This window comes from Aspergillus caelatus (genome assembly GCF_009193585.1).
Source record: "Aspergillus caelatus strain CBS 763.97 unplaced genomic scaffold BDV27scaffold_214, whole genome shotgun sequence".
In the NCBI taxonomy this organism is placed as follows: domain Eukaryota; kingdom Fungi; phylum Ascomycota; class Eurotiomycetes; order Eurotiales; family Aspergillaceae; genus Aspergillus; species Aspergillus caelatus.
In genome coordinates this window covers 1-24,811 of record NW_022475477.1, presented here as the reverse complement: position 1 = coordinate 24,811, position 24,811 = coordinate 1, and the positions used below count along the sequence as shown (strand labels likewise).

Genomic DNA, 24,811 nt, shown 5'->3' with positions numbered 1-24,811 from the left:
GTTCCACCATAACACGGAGCACCCAATCGTGCATTGTTTGCGGAGAATAGCCTCTTGTATCTAGATGAATCCTCGGGATTTGACTCCATGAATTTCACCCAACACAAGGGGACTCCCGACTTTGGAGCAGGTGGGTCAATACACGTATGTGCCGTTGATATTCCGTGAACAAGAGTTTTCTGTGTCCGGCTCACCAAGCATTTTTGGGTTGCTAGAACGAATTTCTGGACATCGATTTCTTTAAAAACTGCTAACACGAGTGCGGACATGAACACAAGATCGAGTAAATAGCTCAGCCCCACTTGCCTACATTTAGGCTCAGACGAACAACTGAGGGCGTCATCAAAAGCAAGACCAGACCAAACCTCATCCCCGCCCGATGAGCCTCCTGCTTGCTCTACTAGTCCGGTTTCCACAATGACGATTCATACACACTAACCAAATTAGGGATGGTTCGATGCAAGAAGAATGACAGACACCGTCGTTCATCAGTAGTCATCGTCCAGCGAAACTCTGTGACCATGGAATTGGACAGCAATGCCCACGGTCCTTGGCCGACCGCCGCTCTGTTTGGTAACCGATCGACATCAGATCCCTTACAGGTGAAACCCTTGGAGAGGCAGTTTCTGCATCCTCCCGAAGTCTCGTCGCATTTGAGATGGCGGGTTCTGTCGTGATTAGGAAGGAGTTCTTTCACAGGGTGATGCAGACTCACCGACAAGTCCGACAGCCCGTGCGTGACCGTTTCGTCTGTCCTCGACGGCGTCTTGGCGCTGAATTGCTCTGCTGTTGGGCCATAGTGATTGTACTACAGCTGAATGATTTGCAACGTGCAGTTGGGTATTGATTCTTTCATGACATGAGAATGACATCCTCCCCCTCGTTTTCTTTTGGCCCCCAGCGGATCGGGATATTCGAATTGTCTCATCGCCTTGGCTAAGGGCAAAATGGTAAAGCCATTCGCATTAACTACGCCATCCCCACAGCTATCCAATCAAACATGCCTTTGTTGGGTCTGGATTCGTCATCGCTGGCCGACGAAAAGTATTTAACAAGATGGCATCCAGTGCAACTCCTCATCAGCGAACCACATTTGACCTGAAGATTTCCGCAGGCTGAAGTCAATGAGGCTGAAGTCAATGCCTTTCGTTATCTCCGGCAGTTGCTGGACTTCTCCTGTGGCTCATGTTAGGCTTAAAAGGTATCGCGGCTGATTATGCTAATGAATGGATTTAGCATATATTCTTTAAGCGACGTATCACCACAGTAACTGTTCTGGTGGAGAGTAAATCGCAATGGAAGGAAAGTGGATCCCACCCATTCACCAACACTGATCCCCGTACAGTTCTATCACCCAGCGTCATAACTTAGGCTACTTGGGATCTTTGTACCAGGGATCGTTGTAGAGGGTAAAGGAATTCTCATATATTGACCTCCAAGATTGGACATGATTGGAGACTTGGGATCGAGAGAATAGAATTGCCGGCGTAAATGCCGAGGAGGCTTTTCGAAGGCCGTCACGGGATTTAATATTGGAAGGTTGCCTGGAGCCAGGCACCGACCGGGTGGAAAATCAGGCAGCAATCCCATTTCGGGACATTGTTCCTGTTCGCTCATTCTATAAGATGCACCCTTGGTATCGGAGTCCTATGTAAATATTTATAATACGATAATCCTAGATATGGCACGTACTCGCTCCCAAAAGGCCCAAATACCTACTTCCAACACGAAGACAAGCCAAAGAAAAAGATCCCTGCGCAACCACAACAGCCTCAGCCAGCCAAGACCCATGCTTCGGGGCAATGATAAAATCAGTCGTCGAATAGCAAAAAGACCCAAACCAACCTATCTTGAACGGTCGCCATTGGAAGCTGAGCGGGATCCCAATCGAACATTACGCCTCTTCTGCCTGCCCAGGGAAATCTTCGACGAAATTATTAACCATCTACCGCCTGACGCCGAGGCTTGTTTCAGCTTAACCTGCAAAGAAGCATTGCATCTACTCGGTACCACATCCTGGGCAAGCTTTCGCGGAAGGGCTCGCCATTATGGACTTCAATATGGATACTACGGATCACTGGTCGAGCTTCTCCAACGTGATATCCCAGGGAGTGAATATTGTCCCCGATGCGAGACTCTCCATCCTCCTCTGAGACCGCCCAGAGACCATCGCGAGACCAAGTGGACGAAGCTTTGTATGGGCCAGCTAGCAAGCATTGATTACTGGCCGCAAACACCATCCGGTGGCTACAGTCTGGTGTGGGAGCATATCCTCGAAGCATTCAAGTCACAGCCCGCCTCCACAGGGCTCAATCCACCAATTCCACTATTCGAGGGCGACTTTACCTTCAAGAAGGACTTGGTAAATTACAGGCTGTCCTCGTCAGCGCAGTGGGTAGACAGGAACCTTGTCCTTACGCAAGAGCACCGTCTACGACCTAGCGATTCTCAGACTCGGGCCCTTCAAGCGGCGCATATCATCTCCCTTCCAATTCGTGTCTGTGCACATCTATCCACAACAACTGTTCCTCAATCAAAGACATCCTCGTCAAAGCAAGCCATCACCAACAGTTCGCTACTCACTCTTGCCATTGCGACCGCTTTCCCACCTCATTTGCGGAAGGGTGTCCCTCGATTCAGTACATCTACGCAGTTGGCAGATGCGGAAACGAAAGATAACTTCATCTGGCGTTGCAAGAGTTGCGCTACAAAGTTCTACATCAATTACGAAGGACGCGACGGCGGAGAGGTAACCGTGACCGCTTGGCATTGCTTCGGAAAGGAGCTGTGGAAGGCTCAACAATTTTGGACGTACCTTGTTCGTCGGGAAGGGCCTACCTTGGGACCGGCGAAGCGTAATAGCGAATATCATAGTGTTTCTAGGAGTTTGCCTGATTTTAAGACCTCAGAAAATAGCTGAAGTGCCAAGTGGGTCGTGCGTATATGATCAGCTGGATATCCTGCATACGTAGTCTTCGTTTGATATTTAAGAATTGTTGTACATATATACACTGAGCTACCTATCCGTGTGCATATTACACATACAGAGATTAAGCAAGAGAATGCAATTGAGTTGCCATCGATACTTTCCAAAAATAGCTTGCACTAGGTTAGACATTGGTACTATACATTCTAGCATTGAAGAGGCCAACGTGTTGTATCCGATGCGAGTTTTAGGTCTCAGCGAGGGCTTATGCATTTAGCAATAAACTTAATCATTTCATTAGTATCATGCTCCTACCACAGCCGCTCACTCACAAGGACTGTCCTGATACTGCCGGTATTCTTCGATCAAATCATTCATGTTCGACTCAGCCTCCATAAGGTCAAGTTCATCCACTCCATGTATGGTATATGGGTTCAGATAGGCCTTCCGCCTGTACAAAGCCGAAAACTGCTCGCTGATACGACTGAACATGCCCTCAATAGACGTCGAGTTGGCCAAAACGGTGCAAGACACATCGGTGCTATGAGGCGAATAGACAGTCGAGCGAACATTATTCGGAACCCATTCGATAAAATCAGGGGAGTTCCTGTTCCACATATTGTTCACTTGCGCTTCTATCTCAACCACGGAGACCTTGCCGCGGCTGCTTTAGTTAGCATTTAAATCAAAATTTCCCGCAGTTTCGGATAGACTAATACGTCGAGAAAACGTGGCACTCTTACATGATGGTCAGACATGACAGACAGTGACTTTTGTGGTGATTCCCAGAAGCCATTATATTGTTAGAACTGAATAGCTGTTGAGTAACCCATGCGACATTGGAGGACTCAGGAGTACAGCTCGGAAAAGGAGATAACCCAAGCATGAAAAAGTGAAGGCGAGGGGATGGTATCATATTCATTGTCAGCTTGCGCAGATCTGAATTCAGCTGTCCAGGGTAGCGGAAACAGGCCGTCACACCGGACATAACCTGTTTTACCAGATCATTCAGGTCCATATGACAAGGATCACGTATCCCAAGTGTTCCGGTGGAGATATCCGTCAGAGCCTGATTGTCAATGCAGAATGTTGCATCACAGGCTTCTATCAGCTGATTCATTGACAATATTACATTGTAGGGCTCGACAACAACGTCGGGTGCTTGCGGAGGAAACACAGAGAAAGTTGCGATCACTCTGTCGGGGAATTCATCGCGCAACCTTGAGATCAAAAGTGCACCCATACCGCCTCCAGTTCCTCCACCTAATGAGTGGACGATCTGAAAGCCCTGCAAACACTCACATGCCTCAGATTCGCGACGTACAATATCAATAGACTCCTCGATAAGCTCGGCGCCTGCAGTGTGATAGCCAGTTGCCCAGCACTGGCCGGAGCCATACCCTCGGAAGAGAAGATTACCAGGGCGGAAAAAGCTGCCAAGAGGGCCTCCATGGATTCTGTCTCTAGTGTTGGTTTTCAGATCAAGCAGTACTGCACGAGGAACATATTTCTGAGCGTCGGTCTGTGTGCTCTGAATCAGCGGAAAAGCGCTTATAAAAAGGTTAATATTGGGCAATGACCTCAGAAAAGTAGGCATCCAGTTTTCCAGCTTGTTCATCGGACCCAATGAAACTGCAATAGTGTAAGAAGAAGGAAAAGCCACGGTCCACTATCGGAATAATCACTTACTTGCCGGAATTGTCTAGTCCATGTTCCTCCGTGATCTTCTGCCTTCAGATCATCAGCATGCGACATCAGGAGTGCATTTTCTAGCTGTAAATGTGCTCGAACCAGAATGCGGACCCAACTTCGTTACCCTAAATAGCAATAATTAGTAGTCATAATTCCCAGTAAAGAGCGTGGAATGTTCTCACGTACACACCGTCCTATTTGAATATGGACCTAGATATATATTAACGTTAGTATTCAAGCTGACTGGGAACTGGACTTGAGCTATGCCAGAAGAGGCTATACAATTTCACTCATGCTGAGACCGATCTGCTTTTTCTTTCTAGATTGCCCTTGAGGACGTAGATCAATAGGAGAAGAGGGAAAAGAGTTAGAACTACAAATCGTCGACGACTCGTATTTTCCGTCAGTATCATCACGTGACCTATCCAATATGGGTGTTGAGCTCGTCATTATTGGTAAGAATACAGACAGCAAGTACAATCAAAAAGGATATGGCTTACGAAACCTTTAATCTACAATTATAATTACTATGAATATGGATGAGGCAGATAGGAGAGTCTTAGAGTATGTCATTTGGTGGTTATCTTGGCTGTGCGTATAGGAGCTAGAAGCCCTATTCATGAATTATAAGTTACCCGTGCTTGGGTATGCATTGGCAGTTTGTGCGGTGACTGATTAATTGAGTGTTTATAGCAGTATGTTTATCGTCAGTTTAGTCTATCTCATATTGCTCGCCCCACAGGAAAATAGTAGCGTGGGTGTGGTGCCTGATGACCACAAATTAAGCAAAATCACGCCATCGACCATAGAACAACCTTAACGGATTTTAAGTAACAAGTGAATTCCTAACTCAACTACTTTAATCTTACACCCCTCCATTGCAACTGACTTCATTGACTGAATTGATACCATGGGTACCCAGTTTCACACCATTCATTGTCGAAGATAGTACCTCCAACCCAAATATCCAGCTATTCCAGCCGTGGCAGTGACCATTGCACCGAAGTTCACCATAGCTGCCTTCACTCTGGGTTCCATATAATCCGCAACAATCCTATGGAACTTGTCGGGCTCATTGCCACGAGGATACTTTTCCTCGGGGATCGGCTGGTCTAAGAACGGACAGATTTGTTCCCAGCCCAGACCGTCCTCAAGCTTCACCACTAGAAGCCTATCCTTGGGGAGTGTTTCTTTTATGGACCGAATGCTATATTGCCACGAATTAGTCATATAGAAAACATTATGTTGAGCTAGGGGCCATGAATACTGACTATTCCACATAATTCTTGTAGAGAGCCACTTCACTGTTGCTGTCGCCTGGGTTCGCTCCATCTGCATAAGCCCAGTACATTACGGTGGCGAGGTGGAGGAAATGACCGAGCTCGGAGTCAAAGCGTTTCAGGATGTTTAATGGAAACTGATGAGCTGCCTTTACAGCTTCCCCAAGCGTATTTTCGATCGACCTCACCCATTTTTCAGGCGTACGTTCGGTCACGATAAACTTCACGTCGGGGTCTTCAATATATCCTTGCATGGCTCTACTCCCAATGTAACTTGGGATTTCCATTAAGCACTAGACCTCGTCAGCATTTTGTCTCTTTGCGGTCGGAACACAAGAATTTTGGAAGGAGGCAGTTAAAACGCAAAGCATGGAGAAATATCAGGTCGAACGCACGTCATAGTTTCCTATCCATCTGTCCATATCTGGCGTCTCGTATCGTTTGATGCCTGACAGTTGGTTGTGGTTGGCGATTATAGCCTCTGTGAACACCTTCATATGAGGGCTTCTGCCCTTGTACATCACGTCGATCATGTGATAGGGTGTATACCCCAGCATTTCCAGGCCAGCGTGGAGGCCCAGCGTGCCTGTTCTTTTCGGCCATCAATTAGCGGGGCGATCGCATTCAATCTTCCAGAGGAAGAATGAAGAATAACGCCTTACCGACTGCAGCTAGCGACAATGAGTCGCATCTTTTTCTTTTCTGCTGGCTGAGCCAGCCGCTCAATTTCACGCGACATGATGAAGCAACAAGGTCTCTAATGGAGTGCGATGAGCTTTAGAACAGATGCCCGGAGACGAAGGACCTGATTTTATACTGAACGGCCCAGCCATGGCTTTGGCCCCCGCGCTTTGCTGAAGAATTCTCTCTCCGCTTTGTTTCGGAAAATTACAACAAATACCCGAAACGGCCAGTGAGCTACATCAATATCCACGAAGCTAGTGCTTAGTGCACCTCGGCTACGTGGCTAGGGAATCGCTGAGGTTTAAAAATCTCCACAACAGGTTTTATTCGGCCCAGTGGAGATTAGTATGCTTATGACAGCGGCCTGTGGGCTGATGTACTCCGGCCTATGGGTCTAATGCACGAGGCTAGCCTGCCGTCCATAACGGTGGGTGTGGGCCTTGCGCCAATGATATGGGTTGTATGCGGACATCCGACGGATTAGTCCCATCGATAGACACTGGCTGTCTCTTCTTAGACGGAACTTAATAAGAACAGGCGTCGCTCAGACCTGACAACACAGCCTTCCTTCTGATCATCGTTGCCCTTCTTGTCCTTCGCGCCCTTTGATTCGGTCGTGTTCGTTGAGCCTCACTCATAAAAATTCACCCGGGGCTTTTTCTCCGTCTTCGGGCAACGAGAGTTGCGCAGGAGGGAAAGCAGTTGCCGAATGTGTCAATGTGCCTCATCTCCCGCATCATACGAGCATGACAGCAGCCGCATGCCACGTATCCTCGGAGGCATAACCTGTATCATTTGTCCTACAGTGGACTTGGTCGTAATAGTTTTCTTTCAATCATTTACTTCCCATCTGTTACCCGATGGACGATATTCGTGGATCTTCTTTTCCCAATACACATGCGTAGTGTCATATCGGCAGCGGAAACGTGATAAGTCATTTTTATATCATTCTCCTATCCTCTGAAGTAGTTGTTCTCTCCTTCGGTTCTACCTCACTATCTAAAAGCATGCTCAGCATGTGACCCAGACATGTGACACGTAGTCCGCAGAAAGTCAGTGCACCTGAAAACTAGGTCAGAGGTAGGCGACTGCCGATAGAGTCCGGCGAAGATCAACAGTATGAAATACAGGAGCGCGATATTAAAAATTGTGGTCTATCCCTTTCAGCCTAGCAAAGTTACCCCCCCTTGATATTGGGGGATTGCAGGTCATTGATCTTAATGTTGTCTTAAAAGGCTAACTTGCAATGACACTTAAATACTACTCGGCAATGCCCCACCGTTTCTCTTGGCTAGATAACTAGGCGGTCTCTAGAGCTAGTGTACCTTTCTCAGATATTGATATTTGCCTACCTTACGAACATCATACTGCTGGGTAAATGCCAGGAGTCCAGCGTGCCTCATCTGGGGTATGCTAAACCCCCATACAAACCAGACTATTATAGTAGGGCTCGTGGGGCTTGCATCTCAGGGTTGGGGTTGTCAGGAAGGGGTTGGTTTGTCTAGGTAATGGCTAATAATCGATGATGGGCATCCGCCCGAGGGGGCAGTTGAACGGCCTATTGGAATTACCATCCAAGAAGATATGCCCAAGTAACATCCAGTGCTAACCCAGTAATTATTAGAATTCTATATGAGCCGGTGTGGATGCTGACACCCACTGTAGGAAACTTCTGGAACTGGTATGACGAGAGAGTAACGGTGTATCAGAGATTCTGCTCCAGATAAGACCCTGAACTGGGAGGTCTGTTATGAAAGGCAGGATATCTACACCTTAGCCAAGCTCGTTTCATCAGGCCAACGTATTGACCTGTCGAGGTTTTGAAAGAGCTTGGTAGACAAGAACAGTATCTTGAATGTCAGCGCGCAAGCATACCTTTAGCTATAGACGTGCTTCTCCTTCATTCCTACCTTTCCACTGTTCAGCATGGGCTGTATTGATTCCTAGATAGTAAGGTTTTAGTGTATTGGGATCGAATGTGGGCCCAAAACCCCTTATAGATTAGTGTAATCCAGCGGGTTACATGCCTCAGGCCGCGACCCATGCACAGTATTAAGTAAACGAATAAACGTATGGTCCACGAGTAGAGAAATAGAGATCCAAGACAGCGCGGAATGCCAAATAGATCGCATCGTATTTCTTAATTGGAAGCCTGTATGTGAGGTTTGTCACGTTTCCCCCTCGGCCGAAAGCCCAGATTGACAGTTAATCTAGCCTTGCACCTCTGCATTTACAAATCTTGTCCGGTGAAATGCACCTCAATACCTATCTCCTGTCAAACCAGGCATTATCATATTTGGGTAAAACCAAATTCAGGGTGACTGAGATAGCTATCCTTTTGTTTCAGCTTTCTTGTTTGGCTTTCTTAATTTCTTTAGACTTTCGATTCTAAGGGCCGACTACTTTCCTGGTTTGAGAGTGACACTCTAACATTTGGATATAATCTCATGACGGCTGCAACAAGAAGCACGTGTTGGGTTTCAATATATGGCATAGCAGATTGCTGTTTTATCCTTCTCTTCAGGCACCCTTACATTCAAGAGCGGCCTGGATCAGAAGCCCACTGTGGCGTGAATGTGAGGGAGAAAGTGTGTGTGGTTTTAGGTGTACCACCATTGCCCTATCCCTCTGCGTAGTAATTTTGCCTTCAGTGCGTGCTTCTTTACTTGTCTGGCTTCTAGCCCATTACTTCGAGAGGCTCTTTCGATTGAATCTTTATCTTACGTAATAATGCTTGGCTGGTACTCGAATTTGTGTCGAAAAGGTCGTGCTCAATCACGGCTGCCTGATCCTCTCAGGAATACTAATATCATTCACCTTTGGCGTGCCTACCACAATGGACTCACTCGCACCTGATACCAATGGCGAAGACAGACTGGTCTTCTGTCATTTCATAGTACGTGAAATTAAAAGATCGAGTTAGAGAACCGGGACAGTAAATTACTCATCTAACACAATTCAGGTTGGCGTTGTCAGCAACCGCCAAAAGGCCAGCGACTATGATGCTGACATGAAACGAGCCAAAGAGTATGGGATTGATGCCTTTGCCTTGAACATCGGCACAGACTCCTACACCGACACGCAGCTATACTTCGCCTACGAGTCTGCCGCCAATAACGACATGAAGGTGTTTATCTCGTTCGACTTTAATTGGTGGCATATCAGCCAAGGCAGCGAGGTCGGAGCCAAGGTCCGCCAGTTTGCAGATCACCCTGCGCAACTCAAGGTTGACGGTAAGGTGTTTGTATCATCCTTCTGTGGCAGTGGTGTCGACCCCGGTGCAATTCAAAGTGCTGCTGGCTGCGATCTCTTCTTTGCGCCAAACTTCCATCCTGGTTGTGGTGGTTTCGATAGTATCCAAGGCGCCCTAAACTGGATGGCGTGGGACAGTAATGGTTGCAATAAAGCTCCAAGTGCAGGACAGAAGGTAGCCGTAACCGATGGTGATGATGCCTATAGACATGCGCTTGGTGGGAAGGCATATATTGCGCGTAAGTGTGCCCAAGGGTCTCACGTCGTGATTGTGACTGATTTGGAATAGCCATCTCCCCTTGGTTCTTCACACACTTTGGTGCAGAAGTCCCCTACAGTAAAAACTGGGTGTTTCCTTCCGACCTTCTCTGGTACCACCGATGGAGGCAAGTCCTGGCTTTGGGGCCTCGCTTCGTGGAAATCATTACCTGGAACGACTTTGGGGAGTCACACTATGTTGGTCCTCTATCATCACCCCACACAGATGATGGTTCATCCAAGTGGGCGATAGACATGTAAGTAATACAACAAGCATCTGAAGAGTCTCCACTAACTCGTAATCCAAAGGCCACACAACGGTTGGCTGGACATGGCTAAACCTTTCATCGCAGCCTATAAAGCGGGCGTGCAGGACCCAAGCGCCTTCATCCACGAAGAGCGGCTAGTCTACTGGTACCGCCCAACGCCCAAATGGGTCGACTGCGACGCAACCGACACAACAATGCAGGGCAATGCCAACATTACAAGCGGGGATTTCTTCCGAGGGAGACCCCACGGTTCAGACACAATGGAGGATAGTGTGTTTCTTGTGACGCTGCTGAAGGAGCCCGCAGAAGTGGAGGTATGGTCCGGGTCGAACGCGCGCACGTTCCAAGCACCGGCGGGTGCACAAGAATGGTCTGTACCTATGGGCCTGGGTGTGCAGTCATTCCAGGTTCGTCGGCAGGGGAACATTGTCGAGGCTCTCTCTGGGGTTAGTCCGCGAGATATCGTCGACAAATGTCCATATGGTATTTACAATTTCAATGCCTACGTTGGCACGCTGCCGCCAGAGCCGGAGGTTGACCAGTTGCAGCCGGAGGGAATGGCTCTGCTCTCGCAGGGACTACGGACCGCTTGTCCATCTAATCCGTCGCCTTGTGAAGGGGGTGTGGAACCTATAGCTCCACCCTCGCGCACGCACACGCGGACATCTTCGCCAGCGCCAGAATCAGCCAGTTGCTGCACTATCCTCTAATGATTCGAGGGGCAGCATTATGCAATGGGAAGAGAGAAATAGAATTCACCAGAAAGATTAATATCTGTCACTGTTATGATACCGCAAGCCTTCCATAATCGTTGACATTGAATACCATCACACTCTCGCCTCGATTGTTAGAATTGTATTTACTCTATCCATAGATCAATCTAGACTTTTCAGCCAAGCCCGAAGGATATCGAGAGCCCTTCGGGCAATTACGCGTACGAGTTAATGTGACAACAGTTGATAATTAAATGGAATAGCAAATGTGTGTCTGCGGGCTAGGGATATCGATGCCTATCGGAACCGGGCGGACTTCAAATGAAGGCTGCCGAGCACAGTACTTTATTTGCCTAGACCAGTGTTCCCGTCCGTTCCCTGTACCTTCGACTCTCAGTTGACAGGTGCACAGCTGCTGCGGTTTTGGGTTAGTTTGGCCCATATAGTCGACTTTCTGTTGCCAGACACTCTGTCCTGGGGATGCCATAGGGTTATGGCTCTGTGTAACGGTCATATGAAATGAACATTCCCTTTGCGACTTACGGCATCCTCACTTGAGCGGAGCAAAATACCTGATGATGGCGTCACAGTAAGACTCACGAGCCTTGGTATAATGCCTCGGCAACAAACTTCATTACATATGCTGCAGGATGGAGGTCATGGGATTGCGATACGCGCAATCAGTTCGCAAGGGTCTCCTGATACTCTGCTTCCTCCGAGGTTCGATTCCAACGATACACAGATCATACTAGGCAGAAGATTAACAGCCCCCCACATAACGCGCCCGAATAATCCCCGCGAAGTTCAACGAACGTACCGCCAAGTGTGGAGGACATGTAAGGGATGTCATAGCCCGTTCCACATTGTGGGGTCCACTTAGGATGTTGCAGAAAAGGGGTCCTGGCCGACGTGGGATATCATCCCTGACCAGTCTTTACTGATCCGTCGGTGATCACCGGATGAACACTGTCCGTGCCTCCGCAAACTGAAGGTGATCGGCATTCCGAAGGGTCCTCCGTCCGCGGGTCGAGCCTGGGCTTTCCTGAATTTAATCTATTTTAACCATCCAGGTTCAATAAAAGAGGGTATATAACGGGCTAGACCCTTGTTCCCTGCACATGCCAAGGATAGTAGCTCATACATCGTACAAATTAGAGGACCTATTTAAAGGTAGGGCATGTGGGGAGGCGTGGGTCCTTCGTCAGGGCTGGATAAATGGGCTTTCTTCCATCCGGTCCGCGGAGTCGTACAACGCCAAGAAATAAAGTTCTTCAGTTATGCATATCCGAGCTGGGTATATTACCCTGTATCACGACAAGCGGAGAGGATGCCAAGAACTGCCCTACCAGTTAGGTAGGTTATTGGTAGAACGCCCAGCGGAGAGGATACGTTGATTCTCATATGGCCTGAGGAGCTCTTGGCGGAGGCGAAGCAGAGTCCGTTGAGTGATGAGAGAAATGTCGAGCGAAAGTGTCCAACCTACAGGACTTCCTCGCAAAGAAATCAGTCAAGGCAGTTTTCAACAGCACTACCCTAGACCCACGGTGGGCAGCTAGCACACCATCGGAACGGCCCGTTACCCTGAACTCAATGGAGTATATCGAGTGTATGACCATAACTAGATTGGCCATGTCGATCATGCACCTAGAGCGTATCAAGGGAGTTTAAACCACCGGATCCAGACAGCTTGACGCGCGCTGATGGATGGGTCCGTTATGACACGAAAAAGTGGAGGATGATCACCTGGTACCAACTAATTGCATCGTGCTATCGCAACCCCCTGATGCCAAGGCTCTACATTTCTTAAATGCCAAGAGCTTGGGGATATGCCCCGCTAGTCAGTGGCCAAGATTTGTACTTTAAAATTAAACAGCTTAGATCAATATACCTGCTTGAAGCAGGTGCTAGCTTTGGACGCCAAGAAGGAGAGATTTGCCCTCCCATGTTGGTTGGTTTCTTTTTCAGTTCTCTCCTGCGCCAGATATTACGCGGTTCTAGTATGATGCCGCCAAGATATGATGCCATTACAAGGTACCAATTCGCTAACCATGTCCCGAAGTATTGATGCCAATGGTTTTACGGTCTCCAGTGATCGGCAAGTGTACGGTTTCGTGGGCACGTTATGAGGCCGACAACGGAAACGTTTGCCGCTATGTATTAGACTTTTGTGGCAATTTGATATCATACAAGAACCAAAGCAGTTTGCGAAATAGCTATCGATACAACTGCTTTCTCAATCCCTGTTTCCCTGAAGACCATGGGGTGCAATAGATCACGTGGCGGAGACGCGCAATACTGCAGGGTAGACCACATGGATATACTTCTTGAACTAGGATTAGATTATTAATATTACTAAGAGAAACTCGAAGTATTGGAGTCACATATAGTAAATCAGAATGCCTTTCGAGTACTCATGGCCGCTAACGGCTGCCATCACAACACCGACAATTATCCGTAGGCACCAGTATATACCGTTTCACAGAGTGATGCAAGGTCATAAGAACCTACGGATGCAAGGGTATGGCCCTGGCATAGAGAGACGGTATGTAGTTGTGCGTCAAGAGGCGAAGGGGATGACCGAATGGATAGTCGGGCTATACGCCTCACGCTACATATTGACCATTGAAAGGTGTTGAACATGATTTCCATTACTCAATAGTTTCTTTACCTCGTGCTGGGCAGTTTGGTGTGCAATGTCCTGCAGTCAACGACAACGATCAATTCTGGCAGCAACCTGCTATCGTCTTTGAATATAAATCCCCCTTCTCGCATCTGTCTGAAACAATAATTAAACTCCAAGCTCAACCAGATCAACAGTCATTCACATATGATCAGATTGTCAATATAGTTCTTCTATTTTAAAAACCTACAATTCGAAAGATTTGACTGTTTAGCATCATGGAGTCAACTCCAGTATGCGAGTTCCAGACAATCGTCAAGAATAACCCAGTACTTGCCTCTACGGGTTGCACCGCACAGTTCTGCCAGGCCGGAAGGTTGATTCATTCAGATGAGCCAAGGGTAGGAGAGACTCGTCCTCTTGAAGTGGTCAAGCAAGAAGCCTTAGGTTTTCTATGGCAACTAAGACAGGAGGGAGTCTATACAGAACACCAGTACACTGCGAGACATGTTGAAGTTCTCAAGGCTCTTGAAGAATCAGAGGTGATTGAACCGATGCTGGTAGATGGAGTAAAGACGGTAGGAAAAACAGCGACCTGGACTCAGACTCCAGAGGAGCTTATACATGGCATCCGACTTGCGTGGAAGAACTCACGGAAGTGTATCATGAGATCACATTATAAGGAACTAGAGTGCGTCATTCCTCGACAATGCCTTGGGCAGATCTTTATTAACCTGAGTTTCAATAGCCTATGCGACCTTCGGCATATTACGTCTAGTGTTGGGATGGTAAAGGCTGTCATCGAGGAGGCGATTAAGGCATTCAACCAGGGACAGATCAGGCCGACAGGTTTGTCAGCGCACTTACTACTCTACAGGTCGTTACTGATGTACTTGTAGTGTTTGCCTTTCCTCCGCGCTCGACTAGCGGCACAGGCCCAATGTTCCTGAGCAAACAATTGCTCAACTTTGCTGGTGTATGGATGTACAAAAAAATACTTTCGTGAATGTTAGTCAACTAATACATTATATAGTACCGGCAACATGATGGTTCGATCCTCGGAGACCCAAGCAATGTCGAGTTAACGCAAGACATAATCGAGCTTGGGTGGGCTCCACCAGAGCCAAGAAGCCAGTGGGACCTTCTGCCGATAGTCGCCATGGCAGAAAACGACGCACCGGCTTGGGCTGACGTTCCGGCTGAGCTCCGTGATCTAGTCGACATCCGCCATCCGAGGTTCGAAAACTTCCAGAAACTGGGCTTGAAGTGGTATCAGTTTCCTGCCCTCAGTAGGCTTGGATTTGATATTGGTGGCGTGCAGTATACAGCAGCACCTTTCATTGGTTGGTAGGTCGTACACTCATAGACCTTATCTGTATGCATGGTTTAACGTGCAGCCTAGGTATATGGATGCAGAGATCGGTGTCCGTAATCTCGCTGATTCATTTCGATACAATGCTCTACCTGACGTTGCTAAAGCACTTGGCTTTGATATCGAGAACTATAAGAAGAACCCTGAATACGCCGAGATCGAGGCAATGGAAGACCTGCCTGACTACGAGCAGCTCGTGTGGATGGTACGTGCCCTCCCCCCTTCTCATCCCTCTCCCCCAGTATGAGTGCCATGCTAATCAAAACAGTCACGAGCACAAGCTGAGCTTAACTATGCAGTTCGATGGTCTTTCCTACAGAAAGGCGTTTCCTGCATCGGAACGTTGGCCGCTTCCTCCGATTGGACTCGGTTTGACGATGAGCATGCTTCGAAGCACGGGTACAGGCTTAATTCCGATCCGTATTGGATAGCACCGCCGCAGGGCTCCATAGTCCCGGTGTGGCATCGTGGCGGCGCCCCCAATTATCAGCCCAAGCCATTGATAGCAAGGCATCGACTTGATCCCATAAAATCGTGGCGGCGTCGACGTAATATTGTCAACACGCCTGTAACCAGACTCTTGAAATCCGGTGGCGACTGGGTGGGTACCTTATTATCCCTGTGCTGCAATCCCTCCTTTCTGACTTATGATCTCTAGGTGGCTGAACACGTCAAACAAGTACAACATTCGTTGTGTATCGAAAATGGCACCAAGGGCCTTACAAATAGGGTGCCAGCTGTTCCTCAGAAAAAGGTACATATTTATTACAGTAGCACGGGAACGAGTGCGTTGAAGCTAGCAGAAAAACTTCGAAGACGCGTGCAAGAGCTTTCAGGTGGCTTCCAAGTGGACTTCAATATTCTGAATCTCTTAGACCTTCGGAAGATAACGCCCTCGGAGCCCATTCTACTGGTGGTTTCGACGACGGGTGATGGGCGCTTTCCTGCGAATGGTGCTGAGTTCGAAGCAGCCATGAAAGGCAAGGCTCAGGAGTATAATGGAGCGCTTGCAGTCAAGTACTCTATATTCGGAGTTGGAGACAGCGCCTACCCAACCTTCAATGCGGCTTCTGTCAAACTCCACGAGTTCATGAAAGCGGTAGGCGGAATTCCGATCGCGAAGGGGCTTACAAAAGGGAACACAGCAGTGGAAGCATTGCCTATGAAAGCCTTTAACCGTTGGTGGACTTTTGTCAAGGATTGTTTGACTGGGGAAGGTTGCAACGAAGTTACAAATGAATCAACCGAGGATGAGTGCCTCGAACACCACCGGATGCTTGCAACATTCAACACAGGCCGGCTGCTGAGTAAAGCCCCCGCTGAGACAGGAGAAGGAAGAATAGTCATGATAACCATGGACCTGGGTGATGCGGACTATATCGAGATGAGTCACCTGAGACTTTTGCCGTACAATACGCCGGACCACGTTGCCAGGGCCCTTACTGCGTTGGGGGTCAGCAACGTCAGCCAGCGTGTGCCGTTTACAGACCCTATGATGCCAACTCTGAACTACACAGAGTTCTTTCAGCATTATGTAGACCTTGAAGGAAAGTTTAAAGACGTTGCGTGGCTATCTGAAGCCTTTCCCGCTGGTGACAGGTGGGACACGAATGGGACAGTCCTTGAAGTCTTGGAACGTCTCCCAGCCCTACAACAGATCTCAGATGAACTTCGCCTGAAGGCCTGCCTTGATATGCCTCTACTTCGTCCCCGCTCATTCTCCGTCGCCTCCTCTGCCAAGTACATCGGAAAAGGCTTGGTAGAAATTATGGTGAGACTCCACAAGGGAGGGAGATTCAGCGACACATTCCTGTCTGCGATCAGCCATGGCGATCCAATCAGATATGCTCCAGTTGCTATCGTCCCAGGACAAGATCTTATTTCCTCCGAGAAACATCTCATCGCAATCTGCACCGGAACCGGGTTCGCTCCGGTCCGAAGTTTGCTACAGCAGAAGATACACGTTATGAAAGAGGCAGAGTCCCGTGGGATGGAGTTCTTCTTTCAATCCCCTCCTATTAGCATTTTTGTAGGCTTCAAGACTCATGATGAAGCTTTGTTTGAGGAAACGCTTTCCACGGCCGAGCGGTATGGTGTAATTGATATGGTCTATCGGGTACCTAGCAACAAGCAGAAGAGGAGGGTCCAACACTACGTTGAAGATAATAAAGATAGCATTCTGACGAAGCTCGAAGAGGGGTCGATCTATGTTTGCGGAGCCAAAGCAATGGTTAATGATATGGCAGCGAAGTTGAGTGATATGATCGGTGGAGATGTGAGGCAGAATCTTGGCCGTCGTTACGTGGAAGAGATTTTTTAAATTGTAGTGTTTAAGAAGATCAGATCTTAGGGACATTTTGCTATAAGTTACCGGATGTGTTCCTCTTCATTGAGATATATTCTTCTTACTCTCAATTCTATTAATACTTTAAGTAGACTAGTGTAACAGGTAGACCTCGATCTTCACAATCTTGTCCTGAAGCACTTATCTGAGTATCTATTACTGGTAGATTAGGCTCGGTCTAATCCTTGATCGCCTCTTCTATCCTACTCCCCTTGTCTAATCTACTATCCGGCTCCTGAGTATTGATAACTAGTTCTATCAATCCCATCGAGCCTTTTATTCTTCGGGGTCTTTGCTACTTGAATCTTATCCTCAGAGAAAACTCACTCTAATCGCCCAGCCTCATTCTCGTTAAGATCACATCTCGACGTACGAACAAACATCATTAGTGCCGAAATTATTTAAGACCGCATCCTTCCTCGACGGTAATGGCAAATATCTTTGTCAACCCCACGTCGAGCATTTGAAAAAAAAAAAAAAAAAAAAATATTGTTCGAGTTAAATTTGGACAGCAGAGTAGTTCCTCTGAGTTATAACAATTAATGGAGAATACTGGGTGTATTGATACTACTCTTTAGTTCTACTGGGTATAGCGTTTTCCACAAGGAACAGATATATTGACTAGTCATCAACCTTCGTAATATAATGTCAGGTGGAATACTATAGTGAATTCATAATATAAAATATAAACTGTTAACCGCCTCACATTCAACCATATGCCGTAATTTCCCAATCCTTAATTATGTTTATCTCTGTTAGGTGACTCATAAGCGATGCCCCAGACGGGAGCTTTCAGCTCGCCACTAGTTCAGCCGTGGAGGAGCTGAATGATTTCCAGTCCAATTAGGTGTATCAAGCCGTGTAGTTACTGGAGACAGTACCGTGAATAACTATAGGAAGCGGGACTGAGGCAAACCCACGCACATACCAGATGTCTGTCAATCCAATGAGAACAAACCCACCGTTCCTGGCCAGCCAGGCACACATCCTCTTCCTGAGAATACTATTTATCTACGTGCTAATCATCAGGTTTTTGATTTACACTAATATTATACTTTAACTTCCTACGTGGGTCTCTAAATAGCGAAGTTTGCCTTCGCTTATCGTTCGATGCAAGCCGCAGTAACCTGACGTATCCATATCTCAGCTCAGCCCAATTACTCCGGAGTATATTCAGTCTATTGTTAAAAAGTTGAACCATTATGTACCGTATCTCTTCATTAATAAGAGATTTAACCCATAGCAGCTTACTCCAACCAACAAAGCTTTGGGAGAAGACTAGCTGGCCATGGTGACAAGGCTTTTAGAACTCGTATATTTGAGATGATTGAGTTGGACCTGGTTTGAGAAATGGGTCAAATCTCGAAGTATGTAACTTCCTCAGAAATATATGAGTATGTCAAATAGTCCTTATTCCTTTTACTTTTCCTTTTGTTCTTCTTTTTCTTTTCTAATAAGAGCGATTACAGTGGCACACATTGCCCGCTGACCTGCCCTAACCTAGCTCCGAGTCAGGTGCGGGATCTGGTATAGAAGGCAGAATCTACTGGAATTCAGATTCCTACGTTAAAAACATTCTCATCCATAAACTACCTCTGGTTTACTCGCCTCAAATAAATATGAAATAAAAATTAAAATAACGTATAAGTTCGATTAGATAGGTTATCAGCCCTTCAACCTTTGCAATAAGGCTTCTAAGTTCTGCCATGTTGGTGCTCACGCATGCATGGCCCTCTCGAATATGGAACGGAATTCTGCTTCCGGCTTTTCCATATCGATTTCAGCTGCTTGTGCTCTCAGCCGCTGTGATCTGCGTATTATTTCGCCCCGCAGAGACTGCCAGTCGACACCAACAAGCTGACCGTTTTGCTTAACAATTCTGCCATTGACAATGACCGTGTCAATATTTTTCGATGATGTATGGAAGACCACAGTGCCGATAGGGTCCGCAACGGGCACCGTGTCAATGTCGTCACAGCGAAAGATCACCAGGTCAGCCTTTTTACCGGGAACGATCGAACCGATGAACGACTCCATCTGCATGACCTGTGCCCCTCCCAGGGTTGCCATGCGTAATATGTCTGCTGTTTTTCTACCGACCTCCCTGTGTACTGTATGTGCATATTCACGAGCTCTCTGTGTCTGAAGCGCCAACCTCATCTGGGCCATGAAATCATTACCCTGATTCGACGTGATGTCAAGCCCAAGGCACGTCCGACATCCCAGATCAGCCGCCTTCCATACGACAGGATATCCCATGCCCATCTGCAGCTCCGTGTCGGGCGTTCCCACAATGCCAGCCCCAGAGCTCCGCACAGCAGCCAGTTCGCTATCGGTCATCCAACCTCCGTGACTAAACACGAGGTCTGGCCCCATTACATCTGCATCATCAAACTGCTCCACAACTTCAGCCTTTGGCCCCCCATCGGATATCACAGAAGCATGCACAGTGCTGAGCCTAGCTCCCAGCTTCCTTGCAGTCTCCAACCCCCTGACATTCTGTTCTTGAGACTGCATCGGCACTTCGTCCAGAGCAATTCCAAACGTGAGAAGCGAACTCTTTGGATCATTATTTGGGAAATGTTCCTCGCGCACACGAAGAGCATCGTTGATTCGAGCGGCTTGGTCAAACTTGTCTGTTGCCATACTCGCAAGATCGCCAGGTACTGTAGGGTTCTGGTAGAATCCATAGCAAAATGTACCTCGGATAGCAGCATCCTTGAGGCCCTTCACAGCTGCGTCAGCATGTGCGGGCGAGTTCATTATGTGGGAGTGGTCGAGAACAGTTGTGACACCATTGTTTAGCAGACTCAACGCGGCAGCATAATTGGCGAAGTAAACGTCGTCTGGTTCGTACAGGCTTCCGTAAACGGTCCGCAGGTGACAGCAATAACCAAAAAGAGACCAGTCCACGGTGATCCCCCTCAAGAGATGCTGCCATATGTGGTGGTGGCCATCGACGAAGCCTGGAGTAATAATGCAATTTTCTGCATCGATGGTGACCACGTTGCCTTCCGTCGGAGGAGAAATGCTATGGCCGACAGCCTTGATCTGCTCATTTTCTATGAGGATATCGCAGTTGTGTAGGACGTCCCTGCCGGATGCCTCCATAGAGATCACCGTTGCCCCTTTGATGAGGATATATGAGTCCGGCATATTGAATGATAGTCAATTATAGGTGGACCAGATATCAGGAGGGACTGTTGCAATGGAAAAGGCCGTTAGGTATATCTGTGAGGAAGTCAGATCGAGGCCGTGGTAGCAGTGAATCTTACGTGGTGAAAGAGCCAGCCCTCTCTGTCTACGTATTACCCCTCTTCTGCATCTGGGTTTTATACGAACAGACAGCCAACCAGATGGACTGAGTCCGAACTATGATCGAGGAAGGCGGGGTAAGGAACATAATCCGCGTATGTGCTAGTTTATCGAATGATACATGCTTATTTTAGGCCTCCCATCGGAAACCACCAAAACCTGATCGGTGATGTCACCAGCCTAATGCATTAAATATATGGTCACGTGCGTTCTAGACCCTTAATAAGTATACCATGGAGAATTTATATTGATCCATTAGAGCCTTGAAGCTCTTTCGGGTCCCCAATGACGCTCTACCATATAGGTCTTCGTCTCCATGGTAGTCCTCTTTATGATCGTCTGCCAGTACTCAGGCCACTAAAATAGTACTCTTTAATGTACGTTTACAAAGACCATTTGTCAGAAATAGAATTGTCCTATGTATGGGAGACCCACGGCTTTCTCCTTTTACCGGTGTTAAATACGACGACGGGTGGATATCTGTTCCGGCTTAAGGAACGCTGGACGCAAAAGGCATGAGGAATTATCCTCCAAAGAGAGAAAAAGATGTAGTTCTATCCCGTCTCGAACGCCGAGCAAAATAAGTAAGGCTTCACATTGATATATAGATAGAGCCAGTGCATGTCTAAAACACGAGTCCCTTTGATGGCGACTTATCCATGGCACTAGAGCAAGAGGCCCGACCGCTATCCAGATCTCATTGCTTCTTCTCTGCCACATAAGTCCTTAGAAATTCCTCCAGGTTCTCTTGCTCCAAGCCCAGCTTCTCATTCCACAATCCCTTGCTGGCCGAGTACTGTGCTAATCCTCCTTTTCCATAAATGGCCCCGGCAAGCATAGAAATAACTCCAAGCGGTTGTCCTTCTTTCCACTTCGCATCTCCTTCTTGCCACAATTCTTCAACATTTCCTTTCGACACGTTGAACCTCTCTCCAGTTACTCTTTCGAGGGCATTTAAAATCTTATTTTGGGTCACCGTAAAGCTGTTCACATAGACGTACTGGTTCTTGGCAAGTTCCAGCTTCCTCAAAGACTTTGCGATAGCCCTGCCCACTTGATCAAGATTTGTGGCTTCATAGCGGACATCACCACCATCATAGATCGTCACGGTGCGTGCCAGCACGTCCCAGCCAGCAAAGCCGGGGATATTCAAACCCCAATCGAACATCGAGCCCGAACAAATCGCGATCCATGAGATCTGGTCCTGCTTGGACTTGAGGTAATCGAGTGTTTGCAGTTTATCCGCGAGGAAAGGGATATACTCCGGGGCAGAGCGGTTTGATGTATCGACCCCGTATTCGGAAGGGACAAACACCTGCACCCCGGCCGCGATAGCCGCGTCCACAAAGGTTTTTTGTATGGCCAGTGCATCTCCTGGGACGATGCTAGAAACCGTACTGATAACTGCGTCATGACCTTTGAAAATTTCCCGCAGGGAGGCTTCGGAGTAATCGGTTTTGACGTGCTTCACATCAGCTGGCAGGGTCACCTGCGATGACTCCCGAGTGAGACCAGTGACCTGAAAGCCCTCTGCCAGCAATGCCTTGACCGTGGACTTGCCGACTTTGCCACTGGCTCCAATGACTAGCACCATTTTGATGGGTGACGTGGCCATGATTGATATGAGGTAGTGGAAGGTATGTTGGGAACGAAAAGCTAAATGGTTGTAAAAGGGTCGTGCTGGGGGATTGCAATCCAGTATGTCGGCGTTCATTCATGGAATTTATATAAGTTAACCTTGACCTTGACACCTATATAGACGGTGCCTCGTAGCATATGTCATCAGTGCAATGTTTAGTAAATAATGATTACTCACTACCGCGTGACAAAAGCCAGTTGGTACTCTGGTTGTAAGTTGCATTGCCACAAAAGTAAATGCCTATTCTTGGCATTCTATTGGCGTCCACAAAGGTAGAGGCTGCGAGATAACCAACCGAATTCTGAAGACCACGGGAAGTGCCACAGCCTTCCACGGTTATTGGATCCGGCCAGCTTTGTAATAGTAACCTTATCGGTGCCCAGGTGCCCAGTCCTAATCATCATCAATAATCTCCCGCCGACTCCTCGGGCGGATCGAACGGAAAACTCCATTACTGATCGGCCCCACAAGCTGCCACCACTCGTAGACGGTGGAGATAACCACCTGTAGCTTGAATATAATTTCTAATCATCCGTAATCAACCCGTTTCAACCTCCTCGCTAAGTCTATCTCGCGAATTCCTGGAGGCTCTCCGTGATATTTCCAAGAATGGTACACACTAGGACGAGGCATTACGACGCAATAGCTAGCTGAACCCGTGGCCTTGGTTCGTCAGCATTTGCCGTCATGGATTTCTAAGCCCACGAGGGGACCTTCATTTACCTCGTTTGATCATGCTAACCCGGGTCCTCAAGATTGTAGAACATTCAAGGATCCGTGAGACCCACTGTTTTGAGGATAACATAGGACTTTATTAGTCGCGTACACGTCATTTGGAATACCAGTAATCATGATAGTTACGATGTGCTGCTTCTTCTGCATATATAAATGACCCCATAATTGAGACCTTCCAAGGCGATGACTTTATATGATCATAAATTTACCTCCTTCCTACCTCCCCTGCAGTATTTGAATTCACCGATTTACCATGCCTGCTACCCTCCAAGTCGACGTATACGTCGCGCCAGCTATACCAATAGCCAACGGTCATCCCGATCCGTCTAAAAGGTCGTTCTCACCAATCTGCTGTACGCTTATTCAAGGACCGACATCTGCTGTCCTTGTCGATGCACCCACGACAATCGACCTAGCGCAGGACCTCGCTAGGTGGGCAAAGGAGACCGCTCCTGGAAAGAAGCTTTGCTTTATCTACACAACTCACGCCCATGGTGACCACTTCCTAGGTAACCCTGTGCTCTTGCAGCAATTCCCCGAAGCGCAGTGCGTGGCAACACCAGCTGTTGTGAATGATATCGAGAAGCAATGGTCCGAAAGCCTGTCGATGTGGAAGAAGATGTTCCCTGATGGCCAAATAGCGGACGGTCAAGTCATTCCTAAGCCCCTGCCCACCAACGGGCAATTCGCAATTGATGGATATACCTTTCGTGGTGTCGACGTGGCGCACTCAGACACTGACGCTTCCTCGTTCTTGTATGTCCCGGAGCTCAAACTAGTTGTCTGTGGGGATATTGTTTATGGCGACTGTTATCAGTTCTTCGGAGAGGCAAACACTCAAGAGAAGAGACAGAAGTGGTTGGATGCATTAGATCAGATCGCCGCGCTGGAACCTGACATTGTTGTGCCTGGCCATAAGAGGGAGTCTCAGGCCAATGGGCCATACTTGATTGCCGCTACAAAGGAATATATCTACGTGTTCGAGGAGGAGCTAAGCAAGGCTGAAGATGCGGAAGCCCTTGAGAACGCTATGGTATCACGGTATCCCCAAAGATTGAATCGCTTTCTGCTAGAGTGGAGCTGCAAGAGCTCTTTCGAAGAATATTCGAAGGCTCGTGGAATGAGTATATGAGGGCCGTGGTGCTTCCTCGTTTTGGCGGTCGACCATCACAACGAAATAGACATTCCGCTAACCGTCTCGCCAATCTTATGTGTTATAGTGGTGTCTACTAGCCTGTATTTATTCATCATATGTCCATAGGCCTAAGATATAAACACGACCAGACTTTTCTATCAACAATCATGTTGAGAGTAGTAGTGGCTTGGTACGTTAAAGGCCATATGCTACCTGGTCGTTGCACTAGAACAAGTATCATGTGTTGGTATATCTTCCACCGTTCCAAGGTTTAGCGCCTACATTCGGGTGCACATCCCTTCCGGTCTGACACCCATGTTTCTCGTAGGATTCACGCTAACATTAGCCCGTGGTTTATTTTGCTACCCGCGCCAATTTCCGAATAGTCGTACTTTGAATTGGTATTGCCAACGAATGAATAAGCTATCTCGCATGGTGTCCCACATGGTACTTTAGCCTCGGGTCCGGGTTATTCGTAGGCAATTATTTATTTATTTAATCAAGTTTAACGTCCATATGGAGCCAATCGGCTATGACAGACACATGCGTCTAGGCAGTGGTCTAGGCCACTGCCTCT

General features: G+C 47.7%; 7 protein-coding genes across 7 annotated transcripts; 4 read left to right on the top strand and 3 right to left on the bottom strand.

The window, feature by feature from the left end:
- Positions 1-1,681: 1,681 nt before the first annotated feature.
- Positions 1,682-2,920, top strand: BDV27DRAFT_167851 (uncharacterized protein; the record flags this gene model as incomplete). Its single annotated transcript, XM_032074609.1, has 2 exons — positions 1,682-2,811; positions 2,917-2,920. 2 exons carry the CDS (start codon positions 1,682-1,684, stop codon positions 2,918-2,920), a joined length of 1,134 nt encoding a protein of 377 aa, XP_031923477.1.
- A 330-nt stretch (positions 2,921-3,250) lies between these two features.
- Positions 3,251-6,637, bottom strand: BDV27DRAFT_167849 (uncharacterized protein; the record flags this gene model as incomplete). The annotated part of the gene is made up of 8 exons (XM_032074608.1): positions 3,251-3,590; positions 3,670-4,389; positions 4,616-4,653; positions 4,870-4,894; positions 5,571-5,825; positions 5,890-6,191; positions 6,294-6,489; positions 6,561-6,637. 8 exons carry the CDS (start codon positions 6,635-6,637, stop codon positions 3,251-3,253), a joined length of 1,953 nt encoding a protein of 650 aa, XP_031923476.1.
- Positions 6,638-9,227: 2,590 nt separating this feature from the next.
- On the top strand, positions 9,228-11,177 carry BDV27DRAFT_134593 (glycoside hydrolase family 71 protein). Its single transcript, XM_032068337.1, has 4 exons — positions 9,228-9,478; positions 9,545-10,073; positions 10,124-10,349; positions 10,402-11,177. The coding sequence occupies exons 1-4, from the start codon at positions 9,419-9,421 to the stop codon at positions 11,069-11,071; spliced, it is 1,485 nt and encodes a 494-aa protein (XP_031923475.1). The 5' UTR covers positions 9,228-9,418; the 3' UTR covers positions 11,072-11,177.
- Positions 11,178-13,516: 2,339 nt separating this feature from the next.
- BDV27DRAFT_134590 (nitric oxide synthase) lies at positions 13,517-17,461 on the top strand. Its single transcript, XM_032068336.1, has 8 exons — positions 13,517-13,616; positions 13,704-14,385; positions 14,443-14,543; positions 14,594-14,670; positions 14,728-15,041; positions 15,097-15,271; positions 15,335-15,667; positions 15,725-17,461. Exons 2-8 carry the CDS (start codon positions 13,973-13,975, stop codon positions 17,384-17,386), a joined length of 3,075 nt encoding a protein of 1,024 aa, XP_031923474.1. The 5' UTR covers positions 13,517-13,616; positions 13,704-13,972; the 3' UTR covers positions 17,387-17,461.
- Positions 17,462-19,053: 1,592 nt separating this feature from the next.
- BDV27DRAFT_134589 (uncharacterized protein) lies at positions 19,054-20,811 on the bottom strand. The gene has a single exon (XM_032068335.1). It carries the CDS (start codon positions 20,564-20,566, stop codon positions 19,127-19,129), a length of 1,440 nt encoding a protein of 479 aa, XP_031923473.1. The 5' UTR covers positions 20,567-20,811; the 3' UTR covers positions 19,054-19,126.
- A 611-nt stretch (positions 20,812-21,422) lies between these two features.
- On the bottom strand, positions 21,423-22,362 carry BDV27DRAFT_167847 (aromatic alcohol reductase; the record flags this gene model as incomplete). The annotated part of the gene is made up of 1 exon (XM_032074607.1): positions 21,423-22,362. Exon 1 carries the CDS (start codon positions 22,338-22,340, stop codon positions 21,423-21,425), a length of 918 nt encoding a protein of 305 aa, XP_031923472.1. The 5' UTR covers positions 22,341-22,362.
- A 990-nt stretch (positions 22,363-23,352) lies between these two features.
- BDV27DRAFT_161692 (MBL fold metallo-hydrolase) lies at positions 23,353-24,231 on the top strand (the record flags this gene model as incomplete). The annotated part of the gene is made up of 1 exon (XM_032073259.1): positions 23,353-24,231. One exon carries the CDS (start codon positions 23,353-23,355, stop codon positions 24,229-24,231), a length of 879 nt encoding a protein of 292 aa, XP_031923471.1.
- Between the last annotated feature and the right edge of the window lie 580 nt (positions 24,232-24,811).

What these genes read in the sequence shown, in the direction of transcription:
- BDV27DRAFT_134589 (XM_032068335.1), bottom strand. Translation starts at nt 20,566, where the DNA reads ATGCCGGACTCATATATCCTCATCAAAGGGGCAACGGTGATCTCTATG.
- BDV27DRAFT_134593 (XM_032068337.1), top strand. Translation starts at nt 9,419, where the DNA reads ATGGACTCACTCGCACCTGATACCAATGGCGAAGACAGACTGGTCTTC. An exon ending in TGGTCTTCTGTCATTTCATA is followed by an intron (nt 9,479 to 9,544) that starts GTACGTGAAATT and finishes AACACAATTCAG; the next exon opens with GTTGGCGTTGTCAGCAACCG. An exon ending in TCCAAGTGGGCGATAGACAT is followed by an intron (nt 10,350 to 10,401) that starts GTAAGTAATACA and finishes CGTAATCCAAAG; the next exon opens with GCCACACAACGGTTGGCTGG.
- BDV27DRAFT_134590 (XM_032068336.1), top strand. Translation starts at nt 13,973, where the DNA reads ATGGAGTCAACTCCAGTATGCGAGTTCCAGACAATCGTCAAGAATAAC. An exon ending in TCACATTATAAGGAACTAGA is followed by an intron (nt 14,386 to 14,442) that starts GTGCGTCATTCC and finishes GAGTTTCAATAG; the next exon opens with CCTATGCGACCTTCGGCATA. An exon ending in GGGACAGATCAGGCCGACAG is followed by an intron (nt 14,544 to 14,593) that starts GTTTGTCAGCGC and finishes ATGTACTTGTAG; the next exon opens with TGTTTGCCTTTCCTCCGCGC.